Here is a 21724-nt window from a genome sequence, read left to right on the forward strand (position 1 = left end):
CTAATGCAAAAGATTTTTATAAGTAAATGGGATTAGAGTAGAGATAGGTGGTATACAGTGAAATCATTTTATTTTGATTTCTAACATGTTTCTTTGACTCTCTCTATTTAGTTCGTATTTGGGCTTCAGAGCAATACTAAAGTCTATACACTATGTGACATCCTACGCAACCGCAATCAAATTATACAGCAAATTATGTCACAAACCCAGTAAATCTACAGTTATGTGGTGATCTCTGCAGCCAGAGAATCCCATAATCAACTGGCCTTCACCATTGTCCATTTATTTTATCAACAATATAAGCATGAAAGGTAAACCTATATAGCCTAATTGCAATCATTGCCGATTTTGACTGCAATTTGAATAAACAGGTTTTTAAACATAACTGCTACAAAATTAATATCCAATAAAAAATACTTAACTGGTAACATGTCATATAGTCCCATATTGCAATCTTGGGGTCTGGTGATATTTAAAACCACTTGGCTTTTGGCCATGTGGTTTATGACATCATTCTCTCGCTCTCTCTTAATATATGGGCATGGGTTATGTGCCACATTGACACTACACCATACACTTCACGGGTAGCGTAGTTCACATTGACAATCAACCACAGATATATGGGAAACGCTCTTTGCATAAGGTGTTCAGTCTGTATACAACTGTTCAGAAAAAGTCAAGTTCCTAAAAATAATGAATGTCTGTTCAAAAGACATGCCCTACTATGGACAGCTTGTATCTGTATCAAAACCCCAAGAGTCACCGAACCTACATTGAGAAATGAAGGTGATGTGAGTAGAGAAGTGGGAATAAACAGTATTCACTCTATGGAGAGAGTGTACCCTGAACCAGACTTTTTGCAGACAGTGAAACTCTCATGAGAAATACACTAGAGAGTAATAAATATTATCTACTGAGAGCAGTGTACATTATATGCAAGACTTGCCAAAAAATAGACTATTTTCTTAAAATAAGCAAAGCCTGAATCTGCCAAAGATCATACTACCTGCACCCTACATACTGTGGTAAAAACTATACAGATAGCCAGTCTTCTATATTAAGTATAAATTGTCATGCTGACATAATTCTCTCTGATAAGTCAAGGCTGCTTACAAAAGTTAGTATCAACTACGTAGAACCTTTCTCCTGTTGGAAACTTTTTCTGCAGAACCAAAAAACTTGTGTGGAACATGATGAACACAAGCCAACTGCCACCTACGCACACAGTTACGCTTGAATACAAAGACTGAAAACATGTTCAATAGCTCTACACCCCTATGCTGCATTAGGAGCACCTGTATTTTATAAACATTTACACCCGTTAGCTGGGCCCAGGCTGCACAAAATTAGGTAAAGAAGTAATATGGCACTTATCCCCTACTATGTAAACTGTAAAACAAACTATTAGACTCATTGAATGATGTCATTAGTGATGTCATCAGTGATGTCATCAAATATGTCGTTTGAGATGTCATCCATGATGACATAAACGATGTCATAGAACATGTCATAAGTAATGTCATATGAGAGGTCATAAGCTGTGCATGATAGGGGGGCGAGTTCTAGTTAGTGCTGCTAACTATAAATGATACATTATTATTTTAACCTTTGTTTCTTCAGTGAATTTCTAGAAGTTTTTTTTGTGCAAATTAAAATTTAATTACAATGTGTAAATCCAACCCGAGCCGATGATATTATCAGGGAAGGGGGCATGCAGCACCCCTCCCCAGGATGATTTCAACCCCAGGGTTCCCCATCCCCCAGGGCACATCTTCATTTTTAGGGAGAGGCAGCATGTGGCCCCCCTTCCCGGGCCGATTTTGGCCCGGGAGACCCATCCCCCAGAGCCCTGCACAATTTGCATCTCAAACCCCCGGGGCCAGCCACAATAAAAGGTGGATGCCCTGGTGCCCACCCAGGGCACACACCATAGTCTCATTGGAGGCCACCGTGGGAGTCCCAAGGCCCCGTGGCCCCATCCGGCTCCCCGCATACGTCCCCGTAGGGAACAGCAACTAATGTTGCTTACTGCGGGTGGGTGCAATATTTTGATCTGTTACCCTACCCCCATCACATCCAACTTGACAGAAGCAATCATATGTATTCCTGCCTGAGCTAGTGCAGGCAGGGAATCTACTGTGTTCTGAGAATGGGCTCCCCGGGACACTGTAAGTAAGCCGGGCCCCCCTCCATTCATTTCAGAAAATCGGCCCCGGGGATGGGGTCCCTAGGGCCTTTACAGGCTCCGGAAGAGGGGCAGTCCTCCTCCCCTTTTCAACAAAATCGGCCTTGGGAGATGGGGTCCCCGGTACCACCATCGGATCAGGAATGGGAGCTATGCACTCCCCTCACCTCAAATATACCCTCCCGGAGGATGGGGTCCACGGGGCGCTAAATGGGCCATGGAGGGGACCCTACAGATGCCGCTCTCCCCGTATATATTTTGTGTATACATATACAAAAAGGCGACTGCATTGTTTTTTAAAAAAAAATTATTTTGGTCTGGGGGCAGGGGGAAAAAGTATCCCTACCCTGCCCCCTTATATAAGTTTTTTTTAAACTTCAGGATAAGGGACTAAGTACCAGTGTCCTGCAATGGATGGCTGCTGGCAACACTTTGCTTGGGTTGCTAGCAGCCAATCAGAGAGTTCGCTCCTGAGCCCATGGGAGTGAATCGGCCTGAGGGAAAAAAACTCCCTGGGCCAAAATTGGCGCTCGCACGAGTCTCTTGGAGCCTCTCACGGACCCAACCATATAGATATAGAATATTTTTAAACCTTAATTTCTCAAACACTACCAAACAGATTTACACCAATACACATAAAACACAATCTGGGGACCAAGATCTAGCTTCCTGACAAATTTGGTGTATTTTCGTTTTTGCGGTAGCTATCCTTAAAGAAGTCTATGGAAATGCATAAGGGTCTTCCATTTTGGGACCTATCTTTTTTCTCAGCCCCCCCACTTGATGGATCACCCTGAAACTTTTCATACACAAACAAGGCAAAAAAGGACACTTTTTGGAAAGATTTGTGGAGATTCATCAAATGGTGCCAACGTTATTAGCAACACAAAAAATGCATTTCCTAGAGAAACTATGACCTAATTATAAAAACCGAGTGGCGACCGTCACTGGGTTATATATGTACGTTATTTATATATTATATATGTCTATATCTATATATATATAGGTTGAAAAAGCAAAGTGAAGCTGTGGAGCGTGTCATGTGATCAAGACCCTCTGGGGCTGAAACGCGTAATGGTTGACAGCTGCTAATGGACAAATAAAGGAATTTGTTTGCACTTATCTGTGGTCCATGCTCCAGTCCTTGTTGAGGAGTCACAAGCTGTGGTTGGAGAGATTACGATATTGTTAGGCTGTCTCCTCTGGCTATACCCGGATCCCCTCTCGTAACTGGGCGATGCGGCTTGGAAGGAGACAATAATCCGGGAGGATTTTACCGCAAGTGAGCCCCCCAGCAGTAATAAACGGTGACCGATACCCAGTTCGAATGAGGCGGACGCGTGCTGAAGGACGCAAACAATGCCGACAGCGAGTGAAGGTAGGGTGTGACTTTCAGAACTGGGTGTGCCTCGAGACACACAGAGTGACTGCATTTTAAAAATCCACTTTGTTGATATTGATACAAAGTTTCCATATTGTAAGCAGTATGTCAGCCGACGCGCTGAAAGACTCCGAGGCGGCGGCAGCTGAAATGTTCGACGATGCACGTGCACCAGGCACAATGACACCCATACAAACTGCAACACAAGGTAGCAGCAGCACCAGCTTTAAGGATAGAATTGAAAAGTTAGAAAAACTAATGAGAAAAGACCAGAGTAAGTGGTGGGAAGGAAAATCACTGCAACATTATTTAGATGTAGGCAGGATCCCACGTGGGCTAAGGAAACTCTTAACTCCCAGCTATGGGATCCCAGACCCATGTATGATGAAGAGTGGGCTGAAACCATTCTACAATCATCAAGAAAGTTGGTTACCATATTGGTAAAATATGCGGAAAAGGACAGAGTCAAACTACAAAATCAAATTGAACTGATAAATGATGAATTGAGTCAGATGGGGCAGAATGATGAATTAAGTAAAACGAAAGAAGAAATTACTAAAAGACTTTGCAAAGAAGAAGAGAAAATCAGAGAAAGAAAGACATATAAGTTACACAGGGACAAAGTGAACTACGAATGTGGTAGGATATTCACGTTTGCAAGAAAATACAATTCACTCAATGCACTATCTGATTCTCAAAATCGAGATATTCATGACGCCACAGCAACCGCAAATAAAACTGAGCAGGGCAAGATCATCACACCCTCCAAACCGGAATCTAACTTTAACCCCATAAAACCCAGAGATGCAATACATATACTCCATGAACAAGTAGTGTCTGGAATTAAACAACTAAATCATAGAGTACGAGGAACCAAAAAAGAAAAACACAATAGACAAGAATATCAATACTATCAACCCATGACCAAGTTACGTAACAACCGCCAAATCATTATACGAAACTCAGACAAGGGAGAAAACCTAGCGATCTGGGGCAAAGAGGACTATGTGGAGGAAGCCATGGGACAACTGTCTGACAGAAATTGTTACTGAAAAAGTGATGCACTATCCCCAAGGGCCATTTATAATGAATATTATATCAAGTTATTGGCTTGGAAAAGTGCTGGATTCATAACAATGCAGGAGTACAAATAGCTGAATAATGACAATCAAACAGTTCCTATTATCTATTTTATTCCCGAAATCCATGGGAATTCATGGAAGCCACCAGGACGACCTATAATATCAGCTCGGAACTGTCTATTAGAAAAATCATCACAATATGTGGACTATTTTTTACAAGACTATGTTCAGTAACTTCCGCCCTACATTAGAGACACAGGTGACTTCTTGGCAAAAATCAAAGACCTTCGGTGGCAAGAGGCCTTCCTGCTGATAACTCTTGACGTAACAGCACTGTACACAAGCATAAACCATCAGGATGGAATAAGGGCTCTACAATATTATCTAAATAGTAGGCCTGTTCAGATGTTACATCATAGTAAGATGCTTGTCCACATGGTTGGATTCTGTATATATAATAATTGTTTTTATTTTCTAGAATGTACTGTACCAGCACCTTCGGGATGTAGCAATAGGGGCCAGCTTCTCCCCCAGCTATGCTTGTCTCCACATGGGCTGGTGGGAGGAGCAGGTACTGAAAAAAGCTCATGGAACAACAATGTCAAACTATGGTTGTGCTTTATAGACAACCTTTTCATAATTTGGCAAGGGACCTTGTCAACAGCACAGGAATTTGTTGAGAGACTCAACAATGACATCAATTTGAACTTTACTGCAACTATAAGTTCTGAATTGGTTGCTTTTCTAGATGTCCAACTCTATGTCAGTGAGGAAATAATTGAAACTAAAGCTTATAGGAAGCAGACTGCAGGCAACTCTGTGTTGCATGCAACCAGCTCCCACCCTTGACGGCTAGTACAAAGCATCCCCTACGGGGAGATGCTCAGACTAAGGAGGACCTTAAAACAGCTCAGCAAGCAAGCAAAACCAGATTCATAGCTAGGGGCTATTCTAACAAATACAATAATTTGGCAATCACCAAAAGCAATGCAATAGCCAGGTCAAAACTCCTTTCAAATATAAGGTCACGCAATCATAGTCGGCTAGTAACAAAAACTGATGTGGAACCGAGTGAAAGTGAAGAGACATTCAGAATGATTTTAAACTACAGTAGACAGGAAAAGGCGATCAAAAAGATTATCAAAAGGAATTGGCCTATAGTCCTTAATGATCCCATCATAGGACATTTGCTGCCCACTAATCTAGCTATTACTTACAGCAGGGCTCCATCAATGAGGGACAGCATGGTGAGAAACAACGTTGATAGCCAGACAGGAACCACATGGCTTACACAAAGGAATGGGTTTTACAAATGCAAAACATGCAAAGCCTGCCAGTGTGGAATTAATTAAACAACATTCTGGGTTTCCTTCGGCAGCAAAGAACGACCAATTACTAGGGTACTAACCTGCAAGACTGATCATGTTATTTATGTGCTGGAGTATACTTGTGGCCTGCGGTATGTGGGAAGTACCAAGCTTCATGGCCACAAAAGGAATACTCCAGTACATATGTGCCATCAAAAATCATGATCAGTCTTATCCTGTAGCCCGTCACTTTGGAGACAGACACAATTCCGATCCAGAGGTTCTTAAGTACAATCTTATTGACTCTGTCCCATCGAACAAAAGAGGAGGGATTAGGGAAAGGATTCTAAGCAAATTAGAAACTCGATATATTCTTGATCTTGATTGTGAACACCCGAGGGGATTAAACGGCATGGAGGACCTCTATACATGTCTATAAGTGAGGTTTTGTAAAGCCAAGAGTACAAAACAAGGGTACCGCAGAGTCAATGAAAGAGGGTATTTACACAAGCTATTTTATGTAATGAACTAAATAGACTAATTTAGCCGGCCCCCCGATCGATTTCACCTTGGTGGTATATGCACAGACACTTTTACACTTTTAAGCACTAGCACTTTAAATAGTCAAGATGTTTACAATATCAATGTTTACAGGCGTTAGGATCAAAATGTTTTATGTATAAAATATATTGTACATGAATTTTGAGATTGGGTTTTTAGCTATTTATGTATTAAAACAATGAATATGACATTTTTTAACCTTATTCATGGCATTGAGCTAAAAAGAAAACCCAGCCGAAGACATCTATCAACCGTTATTCATATTATTCGATGATTACTGTATTTATAAAATTATTTAATCATGAAAATGTAGGTATTGAAACCATGATTCAATGAGGTGATAAAAACGAGAAAATCGGCAGAGTATGATCCATGTAAGGCATGCGAGTATATTTTCTATGTCTATAGACGTTAAAGAATTGAACTTGTCACTGTAAAAAAATGGTTGAAAAAGCAAAGTGAAGCTGTGGAGCGTGTCATGTGCCTCTGGGGCTGAAACGCGTAATGGCTGACAACTGCTAATGGAAAAATAAAGAAATTTGTTTGCACTTATCTGTGGTCCGTGCTCCAGTCCTTGTTGAGGAATCACAAGCTGTGGTTGGAGAGATCGCGATCTATATATATATATATAGGCCTGCTCGGGGGTCACACAAGGACCCCCAGGGCCAAAAAAGCAATTTTTGTTTTAAAATGGCCTAATTCGGGCTGAGTGCGCAAATTCGGCCGAAAAGTAATTTCAAAAAAGAAGCGCGGGCTTCATTTCTTAAAGCCCCCGGGTGGGCCAGGTCCTGGGGGCAATGCCAAATTAATTTGGGGGTGCCCTGGGGCCCCCGCAGACCCGGGGACCACCACCTCCCCAGGCCTTTATTATTTATGTGCAGGGGGAATGCAGCCCACCCGCAGGCCCGTGACCGCCACCTCCCCGGGACTTTATTACAATAAGGACGGGGCATCGCGGGCCCCCCCAGGGACCGCCATATCCCCGGGGCTTATTAAAATAGGGTAGGGGGCCGCGAGGCCCCCCTCCTGGAGCTCTTGATGGCTCTGGAGACCGCCAACCCCAGGGCCAGCTCCTGCAATGTCCCGGGGTGACCGCCCCCGGGACCTTGCTGTTTGCTATGGCAGGGCGGGAGCCTGCCATAGCAAACTCTGCTTTGCTTTGTTGAAGCGAGAGCAGGAAATCCTACTCTCGCTTCAACAAAGCAAAGCAGGATTGCTTTTAAGCAAGGGGAGATGCATGTCAGCAGCTCCCCTTGCTCAAAAGCAATGCCGGCTCCTGTAGGAGGCAGGGGGCCTGCTGGGACCGTGGGGGCATTGGGGCTCCCCCCACAGTCCCCAATGATAAGGGCCGGCCCAGGGGATGGGGTTATCGGGCCAGAAGTGGCCTGGGAGGGGGCCATTCGGCTCCCCTCCCATTTAATAAAAAAAAAACGGCAGGCCGGCCCAGGGGGATGGAGTCTACGGGGCCAATAGTGGCCCAGGGAAGGGGGGGTCCCGCAGCCCCCTTCCCATTTTTTTTTTTTAAAAGGCCATGCCCCGGGGATGGTGTCCCCGGGGCCAAAAGTGGCCCAGGGAATGAAGGCCACGCGGCCCCCCTTCCCTATAAATAAATGTTTTTTAAAACGAAGCCATGCCCGGGGGGATGGGGTCCCCAGGGCTGAAATTGGCCTCGGGAGGGGGGCCGCGCGGCCCCATTCCCGTTTTTTTTTTTTTTTAAAGGAGGTAGTCCCTCTGGGGTCCCAAAAATACTAAAAGAAGGGGGGCTACACAGCCCCTTCTAAAGAATACTTATTTTAAAAAGCCAGCATCTCGCCCGAGGCCCCCCTTCCCTGCACCACTCTGCAAATGCACCCCCTGGCGCGTTCTAAGTTGGGGAATTAAGTCCCCTTGAATACTGAGGGTCACTAGGGTCCAACTAGACCACCAAGTACCTCCAGTAAGCGCAACAGAGCTGGATTGCAGAGAGGTGGTCCGAGGCCACGCCCCTTTTTACACCTCTCTGCAAAAGCAACTCTTGGTGCACTTCTGGTGGGGCGATGAGGTCCTCTTGAGTCCTGAGGACCTCAGGACACAAGTGGACTTCATCCCCCGAGCAGCAGTACGCCAGGAGGCATGTTTGCAGAGTGGTGTAAAAAGGGGGCGTGGCCTCGGACCACTCTCAGCAATCCAGCTCTGTGGGGCTTACTGGAGGTATTTGGTGGGCTAGTTGACCCCCAGGGATCCTCATGAGGATACGGGACTTCATCCCCCAACCAAGTGTGTGCCAGTAAGCCCATTTGCAGAGAGGTGGAGAAAGTGAGCATGGCTTCTGTCCACCTTTCAGCAATCTCACTGTGTGGGGCTTACTGGTGGTAAGCGGGGGGCTAGTTGGCCCCTAAGGACCCCCAGCAGTGAAGAGGACTTCAATCCCCGTCCAAGAGCACGCCAGTGAGCGCGTTTGCAGAGTGGTGGGCAAAGGGGGCGTGGCCTGTTATGAGAACTTAGCAATCCTGCTGTGCGGTACTTACTGGAGGTAATAAGAGGGGTAGTTGGCCCCCAAGAATGCCCTTGGGGGCAAACTACCCTTCTTGTTACCTCCAGTATGTCCCCCACAGTAGGATTGCTAAGACGTCTTCAGAGGCCACACCTCCTTACTCCACCACTCTGCAAACGTGCCTCATTGCAGACTATGGGATGGGGGATGAAGTCCACTTTTCTCCTGAGGGACTTTTGTGGCCAAGAAGCCTTCTGGTACCTCCTATAAGTCTTACGCAGTGGAATCCCTGAGCGCTGGTTGGAGGCCTAGCACCCTTTCCCTACCACTCTGCAAACTTGCCTACTACTTAAAGAAGCATCTTTCTGCAACTCTGACTTATAGGTAGTTTTAATCCCCATGCCCTATTATGTACCAGGGCCTTACAGAGGAGGTTGTGCCAATCAATGGGGTACCCCAACGCATAGTGTTCCCTAGTGTATGTAGGTGTTTTCACTGTATTCCAAGTGTCTTTTAGCATAGCACTGGCTCTAGACCTGGATAGTCAGAATCAGTTACCACCAGTACCCATCAGCAAAAAGTTGGGGGCACAGGATGACTTTGCAACAAGGCCTCTTTCTGCACCTCGGTTGGTTCTTTCTGCATATCTCTCGCTTCTTTCTGCACTTTTCTTCATCTTTCTGGACTTATGTTGCCTCTTTCTGCATTTCTCTTTCTTCTTTCAGCACCTTTCTTCCTCTTTCTGCACATGTCCTAACTCTGTAGGCATAGTTAGAAATTAGCATTTAAAAAACATTAGAATTTCAGTGAAAAAACCTTAGGTTTCAGGGACGTTACAGTTAGAAATTAGCATTTAAAATCCTTTGATATTCACTGAAAAAGCTATAGGTTTCAGGGACGTTATAGTTAGAAATTAGCATTTAAACCTTTGAAATTTACTGAAAAAAACATAGGTTTCAGGGACGTTATAGTTAGAAATTAGCATTTTAAAAACCTTAGAAATTTACTGAAAAAAACACAGGTTTCAGGGACATTATAGTTAGTTGGACATTTCACATATGCAAAACCAGAGAAATTCGGCCATTACAGTTAGTTCAGCTAAGTTTAACTCACGGCCCCGCAAAGCACTGCTGATTACGTCACATATTACATCATTCATGACATGGCCAGTAACATCACTGATGACATCTCAAATGACATTACTGATGACATCACTGATTACATCATCCACGTGATAATCTGATGCACCTCCTCGCACCCTAATATAACCTTTGATACACCCACTCTAAAATAGACTAGCATTTTCGAAACCATAGATACACCAATACCAGTTACTACATACCCAATCACTGATTCCTAGGTCTACACACACATCCACTTATTCACCCGTACAGTCACTCATACATGCAGTCACTCATCAATACAGCACTATCATATGCACTCATACACCCATACAGACACTCACATACCACCACTCATCCATAGAGTTACTCACACACCTAGTCAATCATGCAAAGAATCAATCACACTCTCATTTATTCACTTATACAGTTATACACAAACCACTTCACTTATTCATACAGATACTAACACATACTTAGTCTCTTATACAATCACTGATACAAGCACACACTCATCCATACAGCCACTCTCACAATCACTCACTCTCACATATAGTTATTTATATACTCCAACACTCACATATTCTGCCTTTCACATATGTAGTTACTCACACATGTACCACTGAGACATCCATTCACTCACCAACACACCTATACACACACTCACCCACCCATACAGCCCTTCACAGATGCACTCTTGAACCCATACACCCAGTGAATCACCCACTCACACATCTATGCACAGAGTCACCCCCTCCACCCACGTAGACACTCAGGCACCCATACAGATACACAGACAACCAATCAATAACCCATATAGACACTCATGTAGCTACTCATCAACCCATGCAACTGCCTACACACCAGCTGACAGACTGATACAAACATTCACACAGTTTAGTCACTAACCCATGCATTCAGTCAGACACATTTAATCACTCACTTATATAGTCAGTCTCACACCTACTAAGTCATCTATTCAGGCACTTACACACACACTCATTCTTCAATACACCTTGGTATATATATATATATATATATATATATATATATATATATATATATATTATCTACTGGCGGTCGCCAGTAGATAGTTATAGTTAGGACCGTGTTTCCATAGGAAATCTCAAAATTCTATTTTGAATAACTTTGGCGCCGGTTGACGAATCTTCGCGACATTTTCAAAACTAATGGGGCGCTCCGCTCAGCTCCTATCCTGAAAGTCTCGGGGGGATTCATCAAGTGGTGGCTGAGAAAAAAGGGGGGTCCCAAAACGCGTTTTCCCCATGCATTTTCCCATAGGACCTTTAGTCGAAGGTACAGCCCGAACGGCTGAACAGAATTACTTGAAATTTGGCAGAGAGGTAGTCCTCAGGTCAGGGATGTGCCTTTTGCATATATGGAGTCAATCTGTTCAGTAGTTCCTGAGAAAATTGCATTTAAAAGCACATACATATCTATAGCCGCGCACCGTGCGCGCACCGTGCGCGCACCCCGTACGTGCGCGAGCGTAATTCTGATTGGTTGTTACATGTCAGTCAACATTCGAATCGGTCGAAATCAGGAAGTGTCGGCCGCCATTTTGTTTGTTTTCAGTGCGAGAGTGGAAAAGGAAGGTGGCGAACGTGAAAAGGGGGCAGGGTAGAGAGTTCCTGACCCCCTAGCCTTGGTCAAGGGGTCCCTGAAGGACCCTGAAGGCAGAAAAAAACATTGACTTTTTTTTTTTAAATCGCGGTGGTGCGCGCACGTTGCGCGCACAGTGAAAAACCATAAAAAAATTACATTTTTTTTTAAAGTAGTTTATTGAAAAATAAGTATATAAAAAAAATTAAAATACATACATAACTTAGCATTTAAAAAAACGTACAAATTCACTGAAAAAACCATAGGTTTCACACACGTTATAGTTAGGAATTAGCATTTAAAAAACCTTGCAAATTCACTGAAAAAACCATAGGTTTCACACACGTTATAGTTAGGAATTAGCATTTAAAAAACCTTGCAAATTCACTTAAAAAGCCATAGGTTTCACACATGTTATAGTTAGGTGGATATTTCACTCGTAAAAAAACAATGAAATTCCCCCATTATAGTTAGTTGAGATAACTATAACTCGCGCGACCGCCACTCTATCACAAGGATGATGTCATCAGTGATGTCATGAGTGATGCCACTGACCATGTCATTAGTAATATGTGACATCATGAGAAGAGGATTGTGGGCGCGCGAGTTATAGTTATCTCAACTAACTATAACGGGGGAATTTCATTGGTTTTTTACGAGTGAAATATCCACCTAACTATAACATGTGTGAAACCTATGGTTTTTTAAGTGAATTTGCAAGGTTTTTTTTAAATGCTAATTCCTAACTATAATGTGTGTGAAACCTATGGTTTTTTCAGTGAATATATATATATATATATAAACATATTTAAACTTTACAGAAACACACAGTCACTGGATGATGTCACCAGTCATTTCATTTGAGATGTCATCAGTCATGTCACTGGCCATGTCATGAATCATGTAATATGTGATGTCATCAACAGTGCATAGCAGGGGCGTAAGTTATAGTTAGCTGAACTAACTATAACGGATGAATTTCAGTGGTTTTGTACGAGTGAAATGTCCAACTAAATATAACGTCCCTGAAACCTGTGGTTTTTTCAGTGAATATATATATATATAGTTGCATATATCTATATATATATAGATCTATATACATATATAGTTAAAAAATGTATATATATATATATTACAGAAGGAGAGATATAAATATGCATATCTATAGCTATATATATGTATGTATGCATATGAGAAACAGCTATAGATAAATTGATATAGATGTACAGATATAGACATATAGATCTACATATATACATACAGCACAAGCTTGCAACTAGCTAATGTGCACAGATATCTGACGTACGTCTTCTTTGTTGTATGTACGGCTTTCAGCTGTCTCTCTGTCCTTGCGGTTTCCTGCTTTTTCTTACAAAGAGCTTATGTAATAACTATCAGCAATTACCACATTGTGCTGTGTAACTCAATGTATCTATTCTACCAAAATAAAAACATTCATGAGCGAAATATCATTTGATGTCAAATAAATACATGCATGAGTCAATAAATAAATATGTAAAAAAATGTAAAATTGTACACTGATGGCATATATAGCCTCGTGCTGAGCATACAAACATATCCACCGAGTGCTACAGAGGTGCTTTCCACAAACCACAAAAACAAAAGTGACAGAAAGAGAGTTTCCTTTGACAACAGAAACAAATATAGGGAGAGCAAGAGAGGTGCCTTTCACTGATCACAGAAAAACATTAACACCAAGAGAACTGCCTTCTACTGACCTAAGAAAAACATTCAATGGAAGCAAGAGAAGGGCCTCCCACTGACTATAGAAAGACCTACACTGACAGCAAGAGAGGTGTTTATCACTGATCGTGGAAACATATAGTGGAAGCAAGAGAGATGCCTTTTACTGACCTTAGAAACATATACAATGACAGAAAGAGATACTTCCCACTGACCATAGACATGCAGACACATAGAGAGAGGTGCCCACCACTGACCAGAGACATGCATACACAGAGAGAGAGGTGCCTCCCGCTGAAGAGACATGCATACACAGACAGAGAGAGAGGTGCCCACCACTGACCAGAGACATGCATACACAGAGAGGTGCCTCCCGCTGAAGAGACATGCATACACAGTCAGAGAGAGAGGTGCCCACCACTGACCAGAGACATGCATACACAGTCCGAGAGAGAGGTGCCCACCACTGACCAGAGACATGCATACACAGTCAGAGAGAGAGGTGCCCACCACTGACCAGAGACATGCATACACAGTCAGAGAGAGAGATGCCCACCACTGACCAGAGACATGCATACACAGCGAGAGAGAGAGGTGCCCACCACTGACCAGAGACATGCATACACAGTCAGAGAGAGAGGTGCCTACCACTGACCAGAGACATGCATACAAAGTCAGAGAGAGAGGTGCCCACCACTGACCAGAAACATGCATACACAGTCAGAGAGAGAGATGCCCACCACTGACCAGAGACATGCATACACAGCGAGAGAGAGAGGTGCCCACCACTGACCAGAAACATGCATACACAGTCAGAGAGAGAGGTGCCTACCACTGACCAGAGACATGCATACAAAGTCAGAGAGAGTGGTGCCCACCACTGACCAAAGACATACATACACACAGAGAGAGGTGCCTCCCACTGAAGAGACATGCATACACAGTCAGAGAGAGAGGTGCCTACCACTGACCAGAGACATGCATACAAAGTCAGAGAGAGAGGTGCCCACCACTGACCAAAGACATACATACACACAGAGAGAGGTGCCTCCCACTGAAGAGACATGCATACACAGTCAGAGAGAGAGGTGCCCACCACTGACCAGAGACATGCATACTCAGCCAGAGAGAGAGGTTCCCACCACTGACCAGAGACATGCATACACAGTCAGAGAGGTGCCTCCCACTGAAGAGACATACATACACAGACGGGTACCTTCCACTGACCACAGACATATATACACAAAGAGAGAGGTGCCCACCACTGACCAGAGACATACATACACAGAGAGAGAGGTGCCTCCCACTGAAGAGACATACATACACAGACAGAGAGGTTCCTCCCACTGATGAGACATGCATACACAGTCAGAGTAGTGCCTCCCACTGAAGAGATATACATACACAGACAGAGAGAGCGGTACCTTCCACTGACCACAGACATACATACACAGGCAGAGAGATAGGTTCCTCCCGCTGACCCGAGACATGCATACACAGACAGAGACGTGCCTTCCACTCAAGAGAGACATGCATAGACAGACACAGAGAGAGGTGCCTCCCACTGACCACAGACATACATACACAGGCGGAGAGAGCGGTGCCTCCCACTGACCAGAGACATGCATACACAGACAGAGACGTGCCTTCCACTCAAGAGAAACATGCATACACAAACAGAGGTGCCTCCCACTAACCACAGACATACATACACAGGCAGAGAGAGGGGTACCTACCACTGATGAGACATGCATACACGGACAGAGAGAGAGGTGCCTCCCACTGAAGAGACATGCATACACAGAGAGATGTGCCTCATACTGAAGAGACATGCATACACAGAGAGGTGCCTCCCACTGACCAGAGACATACATACACAGAGAAAGAGGTGCCTCACACTGAAGAGACATGCATACACAGACAGAGAGAGAGGTGTCTCCCACTGAAGAGACATACATACACAGAGAGAGAGGTGCATCCCACTGAAGAGACATGCATACACAGACAGAGAGATGGGCCTCACACTGAAGAGACATGCACACACAGATAGGTGCCTTCCACTGACCAGAGACAGTCATACACAGAGAGAGAGGTGCCTCACACTGAAGAGACATGCATACACAGACAGAGAGAGAGGTGCCTCCCACTGAAGAGACATACATACAGAGAGAGAGAGGTGCATCCCACTGAAGAGACATGCATACACAGACAGAGAGAGGTGCCTCACACTGAAGAGACATGCATACACAGATAGGTGCCTCCCACTGACCAGAGACAGTCATACACAGAGAGAGAGGTGCATCCCACTGAAGAGGCATGCATACACAGACAGAGAGAGGTGCCTCACACTGTAGAGACATGCATACACAGATAGGTGCCTCCCACTGACCAGAGACAGACATACACAGAGAGAGAGGTGCATCCCACTGAAGAGACATGCATACACAGACAGAGAGAAAGGTGCCTCACACTGTAGAGACATGCATACACAGATAGGTACCTCCCACTGACCAGAGATAGACATACACAGAGAGAGAGGTGCATCCCACTGAAGAGACATGCATACACAGACAGAGAGAAAGGTGCCTCACACTGTAGAGACATGAATACACAGATAGGTGCCTCCCACTGACCAGAGACAGTCATACACAGAGAGAGAGGTGCATCCCACTGAAGAGGCATGCATACACAGACAGAGAGAGGTGCCTCACACTGTAGAGACATGCATACACAGATAGGTGCCTCCCACTGACCAGAGACAGACATACACAGAGAGAGAGGTGCATCCCACTGAAGAGGCATGCATACACAGACAGAGAGAAAGGTGCCTCACACTGAAGAGACATACATACACAGAGAGAGAGGTGCCTCACACTGAAGAGACATGCATACACAGAGACAGAGGTGCCTCACACTGAAGAGACATGCATACACAGACAGAGAGAGAGGTGCCTCACACTGAAGAGACATGCATACACAGAGAGAGAGGTGCCTCACACTGAAGAGACATACATACACAGAGAGAGAGGTGCCTCACACTGTAGAGACATGCATACACAGATAGGTGCCTCCCACTGACCAGAGACAGACATACACAGAGAGAGAGGTGCATCCCACTGAAGAGACATGCATACACAGACAGAGAGAGAGGTGCCTCACACTGAAGAGACATGCATACACAGAGAGAGAGGTGCCTCACACTGAAGAGACATGCATACACAGACAGAGAGAGAGGTGCCTCACACTGAAGAGACATGCATACACAGAGAGAGAGGTGCCTCACACTGAAGAGACATGCATACACAGAGAGAGAGGTGCCTCACACTGAAGAGACATGCATACACAGACAGAGAGAGAGGTGCCTCACACTGAAGAGACATGCATACACCGACAGAGAGAGAGGTGCCTCACACTGAAGAGACATGCATACACAGAGAGAGAGGTGCCTCACACTGAAGAGACATGCATACACAGAGGTGCCTACCACTGCTTACAAAACATACACTGAGAGCAAGAAAGGTGTCTCTCACTGACCACCACAACATGTACCTGACAGCTGAGAAAGGACTGTAAGTGACTGTGGAAGCCTGTAGCACGTGATGCTGTAGTGGTAGAAGGTGGACACTCACCTTTGCCTGCCAGAGAGGTGAGGAGCCAGACGGCACCGAAGTAGGTGAACATGTTGGGGGTGGCACCTGTGGCAGCGGTCCGTGGCCCTGATTTCTCCCCCAGCCTTCACATGCGCAGACTGAAGCTTCCCGGCGATGATGAGGCGCTTTATATCCCGGACGCTAGTCACAAGGCGTGGTCCTTTTCTTGCCAAAATAAAAATACAAGCGTTTATTTTTTGTTTAGCTTTTGGAGCAGACGGGCCGTGGGGGGCCTTCCTGTCCCCAGACTGTTCTGCGCCGGATGTGCGTCGTCCCCAGGTGGCAGCGTGTGTGTAACACAAGTTTTGAAACCGCTTCTATGCACGAAAAGTGTTGGCGCCCTGAATTTCTGGTCCGTCCAGAATCAAGATCACCTGAGAGGAGTCACACCAGGCGTCGTGTTTCCTTCCGTGTCTCACGCCGTCCCCCACCCCTCTCACTAACTTCATAACTGCGAGCCTGATCTATGCCTGTAACCTTTTTTGGTAACACTGCACAGTCACCGCTTTCAAAGCCTGACAAGTGAAGAGAAGGGTGAGGCGTGCAGGGCTAGCCCTGGGCTAGTGAGATCCCCGAGGGGTGGGTGGTGCGGATCCGGCATCGCTGGCCGCCACGTGCTATATACTCCCCCCATCCCCCCTTACGTGCAAGGGGTGGGCCGGGGAGGGTGTGGCGGTAACACAGGTATCAGAGAGCTCCCGACAGGTACATGCGTCCCAAATTGTGTTGACATTCACAACACTGAGAGTGCGTCACTGCGCAACTTACAGCGCCTCGGGCGTTATTCAGCGACTCGCACCGCTGCCTGCACTGTACGACTCTGGCTAGCTGTCCTCACATGGGACTGTTTGCTATTTTAAGCAGAAATCCTGTGATCAGTAGCAGATGGGTGACGGGCTGTTTTGGGCATTTTTGGCAGAACGGAATTGGTTCGGCAGTCCCGCCCTGTGCAGAACACTTGATTGTAGGGTACAGTTTTTCACCCGTGGTGTCCAAGACCACGATGCTGCGCTGCTGCGAGGCAACTGCCCCTCGGACAGAGGGCTCCGTTTATAGCACTTGACTCCTCAGGGCACTGCGGGCAGCTGCCAAGACGAACCCCAACAGGTGGAGGGGGGTAGAAACAAAAAATGCCGGATAGCACAATACACAGCACTTACAACCTTGAACATCCAGTAAGAAATGTGCTTTATGAGAAAGGAAAATACTTTAATAACAGGAAAGCCAAACACCATACACTTAAAAAAAATAACAAAGTAAACCAGACACTCCTAGCACCTTCTGGGGCAGAGACCAAGTCCCCAGCACCTTTATAGCGCCCCCTGCTGTTAGAATTTATCTTAGCATTGAGGCCCTCATTTTAGAGTTTGGCTGGCAGGGCACTCCACCATAAAGCCAAGGACCTCAGTCATGGGGTACCTGCTACCTGGGGGGACAGTCAGGAGGCATTCCCCACTAATCTACAGGTTAAAAGGTCCCTGGCTGGCAACACTGGCACCATAGCCTACACTTGGTCGAGGTGGAGAGCCAAGGAGCAAACCTTAACCAGAGGATGTCATACCAAGAGGCACATTATCCTTTTTTCACAGATTAAATCCATCGGCTTTCCTGCCACATGTTTCTTTTTGGCTCCTAATATGATTTGACTCCCCAGGAATGCGTGAAGTGTGCCGAGCCCACAGTTTCTGGAGAATCCGACGCGCACGTATGCCTGGGCTTGCTTGGTTCGATGCATACAGGGTAAAAACAGCTCTTTCCTGTCCCGGGCATGCTCCTGTAATTTAGTGTTCATTGAGACACCACAGGAAGTTCTAGCTTTCTGTAAGCACTTCAGTGCTTAATTTGAGCCGGTGGGCACCACCGCAATCCGTTTCTAGGAACCAGCCCTTGTTTTCTTCATCAGACTTTTCCCTGAAGCAAGAAATGGAAAACACATAAAGAGGAAAAAAGGAGGTAGCAAAAGACAGAAAACCGTCACCAAGGGGGGAAGAAAGATCCTGCAAGAGTAAGATAAGGGGGCAGGGAGTGTCTGGCAGTGGATCAAAGAGGCCTGAGGTGGATTCAGGACAACGCAGCCTTGGTATTCAGATCGCTGACATTTAACAGCGCTGGCCGCGGGCTTCTGAGCAGAACTGTGGGCACCGGCACCCATTCCTTGACAAATGAAGCGCTGGCCACTACTGTCCTGAGCTGTGACCGAGTATATTCAAGACATTTCAAGGGACTGAAGAATAGCCCTACATGGTAAATGTTTAAGGACTAGCTATGTTTACAGTAGACTAATAGGTACCGCAAGCCTTCTGGAGAGAAATGAATTCCTTCAGTTTAGGCCCTCATTAGTGGCCCAGTGTCTGAGACGAGTTTAACTGCACCTGAAAAAAAAGTCTGCTGGATCAGACTGTATTGGGTGCAATAGTGTTGCAAAGTCATCCTGTGCCCTGGGCACCCCCATTTTGTACTGACTGGTACTGGTGGTAACTGGCTGTCCCTGGGCTCTGCCTAACCAGGCCCAGGGCCAATGCTATGGTGAAAACACACACGTACATGAGGGTACAAGGTACACTTATAATTGGCATGACCTACGCTATTAGACCCTAGTACATAATAGGGCAGGGGAATTCAAACTACCTTTAAGTAGATAATAGGGCATGGCAGTTCAAAGGCCAGCAGCCCTTTCTGCACTTGCATGTGTGCACTGCTGGGACCCTGCTGTCATTTTAAAAGCAGCACTGCGTTTATATTTAAATTGTGCCCAAACTCGACTTTGGTGGTAGGGTGCACTTAAAAAGTGATAAACTACAATATTCTGAAATTTTAGGTGCCCCCAGGGTTTCCCCTAGGTGTCCCAGGATTGGGGGAGTCATGTACTTATAAGGAGGACCCTTATGAAAGATATTTTATATACCCTGGGGATTGGGCAATTGCACATTTCACTTCCCCATTGTAGTAAAGTGCTTCCCAAAATCGTTTTTTGTGCTAGGAGCCCTGTGAAGTGTGGATCTACAATATTATTGCATATTCAGGACCCCTAACTTTGCCCCTCGGTGTCACAGGGGCAGGGGGCATGTAGCTATACGCAGGGTCCTTATAAAAGATGTTTTATAGGCCCAGGTGTTGGAGAAAGTGTACATTTCATTTTCCCCATTGTAGATCCCCAGCCACCTAGGTTAACATGGCAATAGTTTATCAATGAATCATTGAAGGACTTGGTATAATGGTATTGATAAATCCAACAATATGCTATTGTTGAATTTATCCTGAAATATACAGAAAATAAGTTATACGATTTTCTTGTCTGTAAGCCAAAGTTCAGCCTGCCTGTGGTCTTCCCTGATTGGTCAGAGTTAACAGGATTGGCCAGGCTGCTTTGATAAAGTGAGGAGTGGCTCACCAAGGGGGAGGCTATCTCTTAGACAGAGCTCTGCCAAAGCAGGGGGGAGGGGTCATAAACTACGGAGCTTCAAAGGGGAATGGGAAAGGCAGGGAATGTCAGGCCCATCTACCTACTAGCTCCTCGACCCAGCCAGATGGCAGGCTTAAGGCAGGAATTTGAAGATGCTAGGGGGAGGAGAGCCATGGAAATGAGCCATACTGGAGGTTGGTTTAACTAATTCTTGCTCCTCTGCTGCATGTTCAGCCATATTGAATTTTGGAGAAATAGTGCTTTCTGGGAGAAGATTATGCCACACTTTGGAGGAAGTGGTCATGCTCTGGGGTGATGCCCTGCACCTCATTGGACAGGAGTGCTCTCTTGCTTGACCCCAGAGAACACAGAATAAATATGTAAGAGGTGCAGCTCATCTCAGATCTGCTGCTTGAAAGTAAGAGAAGAAGAAGGCTACCAAGCTGGAAACTTGGTTTGCACCATCAGGCCCTGCATTCTGACGGACTATGCCTGCTGCATGATCTGGGACTTCAGCCCTTTGTCTGTACCTTGCTTCAAGAGGAATAAAGATTGGACTCCCTGCGAGCTACAGCTTAATAGACCTCACCTGGACCATCACCATAAAGAATCCCCAGCCTGGAGTGCATCCAGTGGATTTGTAAAGGTTTTGTGCAAGTGAATTGTCGGAACTAAAGTCCAAAACTTTCAAAGACCATGCTGGAGATTCCAAACCCTTGGATTGTGTTTTGGACACTTTGGGACCCCCATAGGAACTTCAGGAAGAAGTTTCAGAAGGTTCGAGAAGTTTGGAACAGCTTTGGAAAAAAGCTCCAGAGGGGGCTGGCTCAACCGCAAGAACCAAGTGAACAGGCCTGCCCTGCTGGGTCATCCTGCTGAAAAGCTCTGGAGGTCCGACTTCCAGAGTTTGACCGGGAGCTCCCTAGAAAGCAAGCTGCCAAACCCCTACTGAACCCGGACTGGTGAAGAGCATCGAGGGAGCCCGGCAGAAAAAAGCTTCAGAAAAGTTTCTAAGTCCGTAGGTAAAATCTTGACTGAGGCCTACCGCGAGGGGTATCCGAGCAGGGCTTTATCGCAGTCAGCCTGAAACTTTGACTTTGTCCCGGACAAGTGCGACAAGATGTCCCAATGTGGTGCTATAGGTTTCTAACTGCTATATAGTGTTAAAACTTTAAAAATTCATATCTCCGGTTCCCAACATTGGATTTTTGTCACTATGGTGTCATTTCAAAGA

General features: G+C 45.5%; 1 protein-coding gene across 1 annotated transcript in view; it reads right to left on the reverse strand.

Moving 5' to 3' along the window:
* LOC146808869 (phospholipase A2 inhibitor and Ly6/PLAUR domain-containing protein-like) overlaps positions 1-18110 on the reverse strand; it is a 247489-nt gene extending 229379 nt beyond the window's left edge. The window contains exon 1 of the mRNA XM_085615681.1: positions 17067-18110. Within this exon, the coding sequence (XP_085471807.1) occupies positions 17067-17118 (52 nt within the window). The 5' untranslated portion in view covers positions 17119-18110. The remainder of the gene's footprint in view (positions 1-17066) is intronic.
* Positions 18111-21724: the final 3614 nt, after the last annotated feature.

The sequence above is a fragment of the Triturus cristatus genome, chromosome 7, assembly GCF_964204655.1.
Source record: "Triturus cristatus chromosome 7, aTriCri1.1, whole genome shotgun sequence".
NCBI classification, from domain to species: Eukaryota; Metazoa; Chordata; class Amphibia; order Caudata; family Salamandridae; genus Triturus; species Triturus cristatus.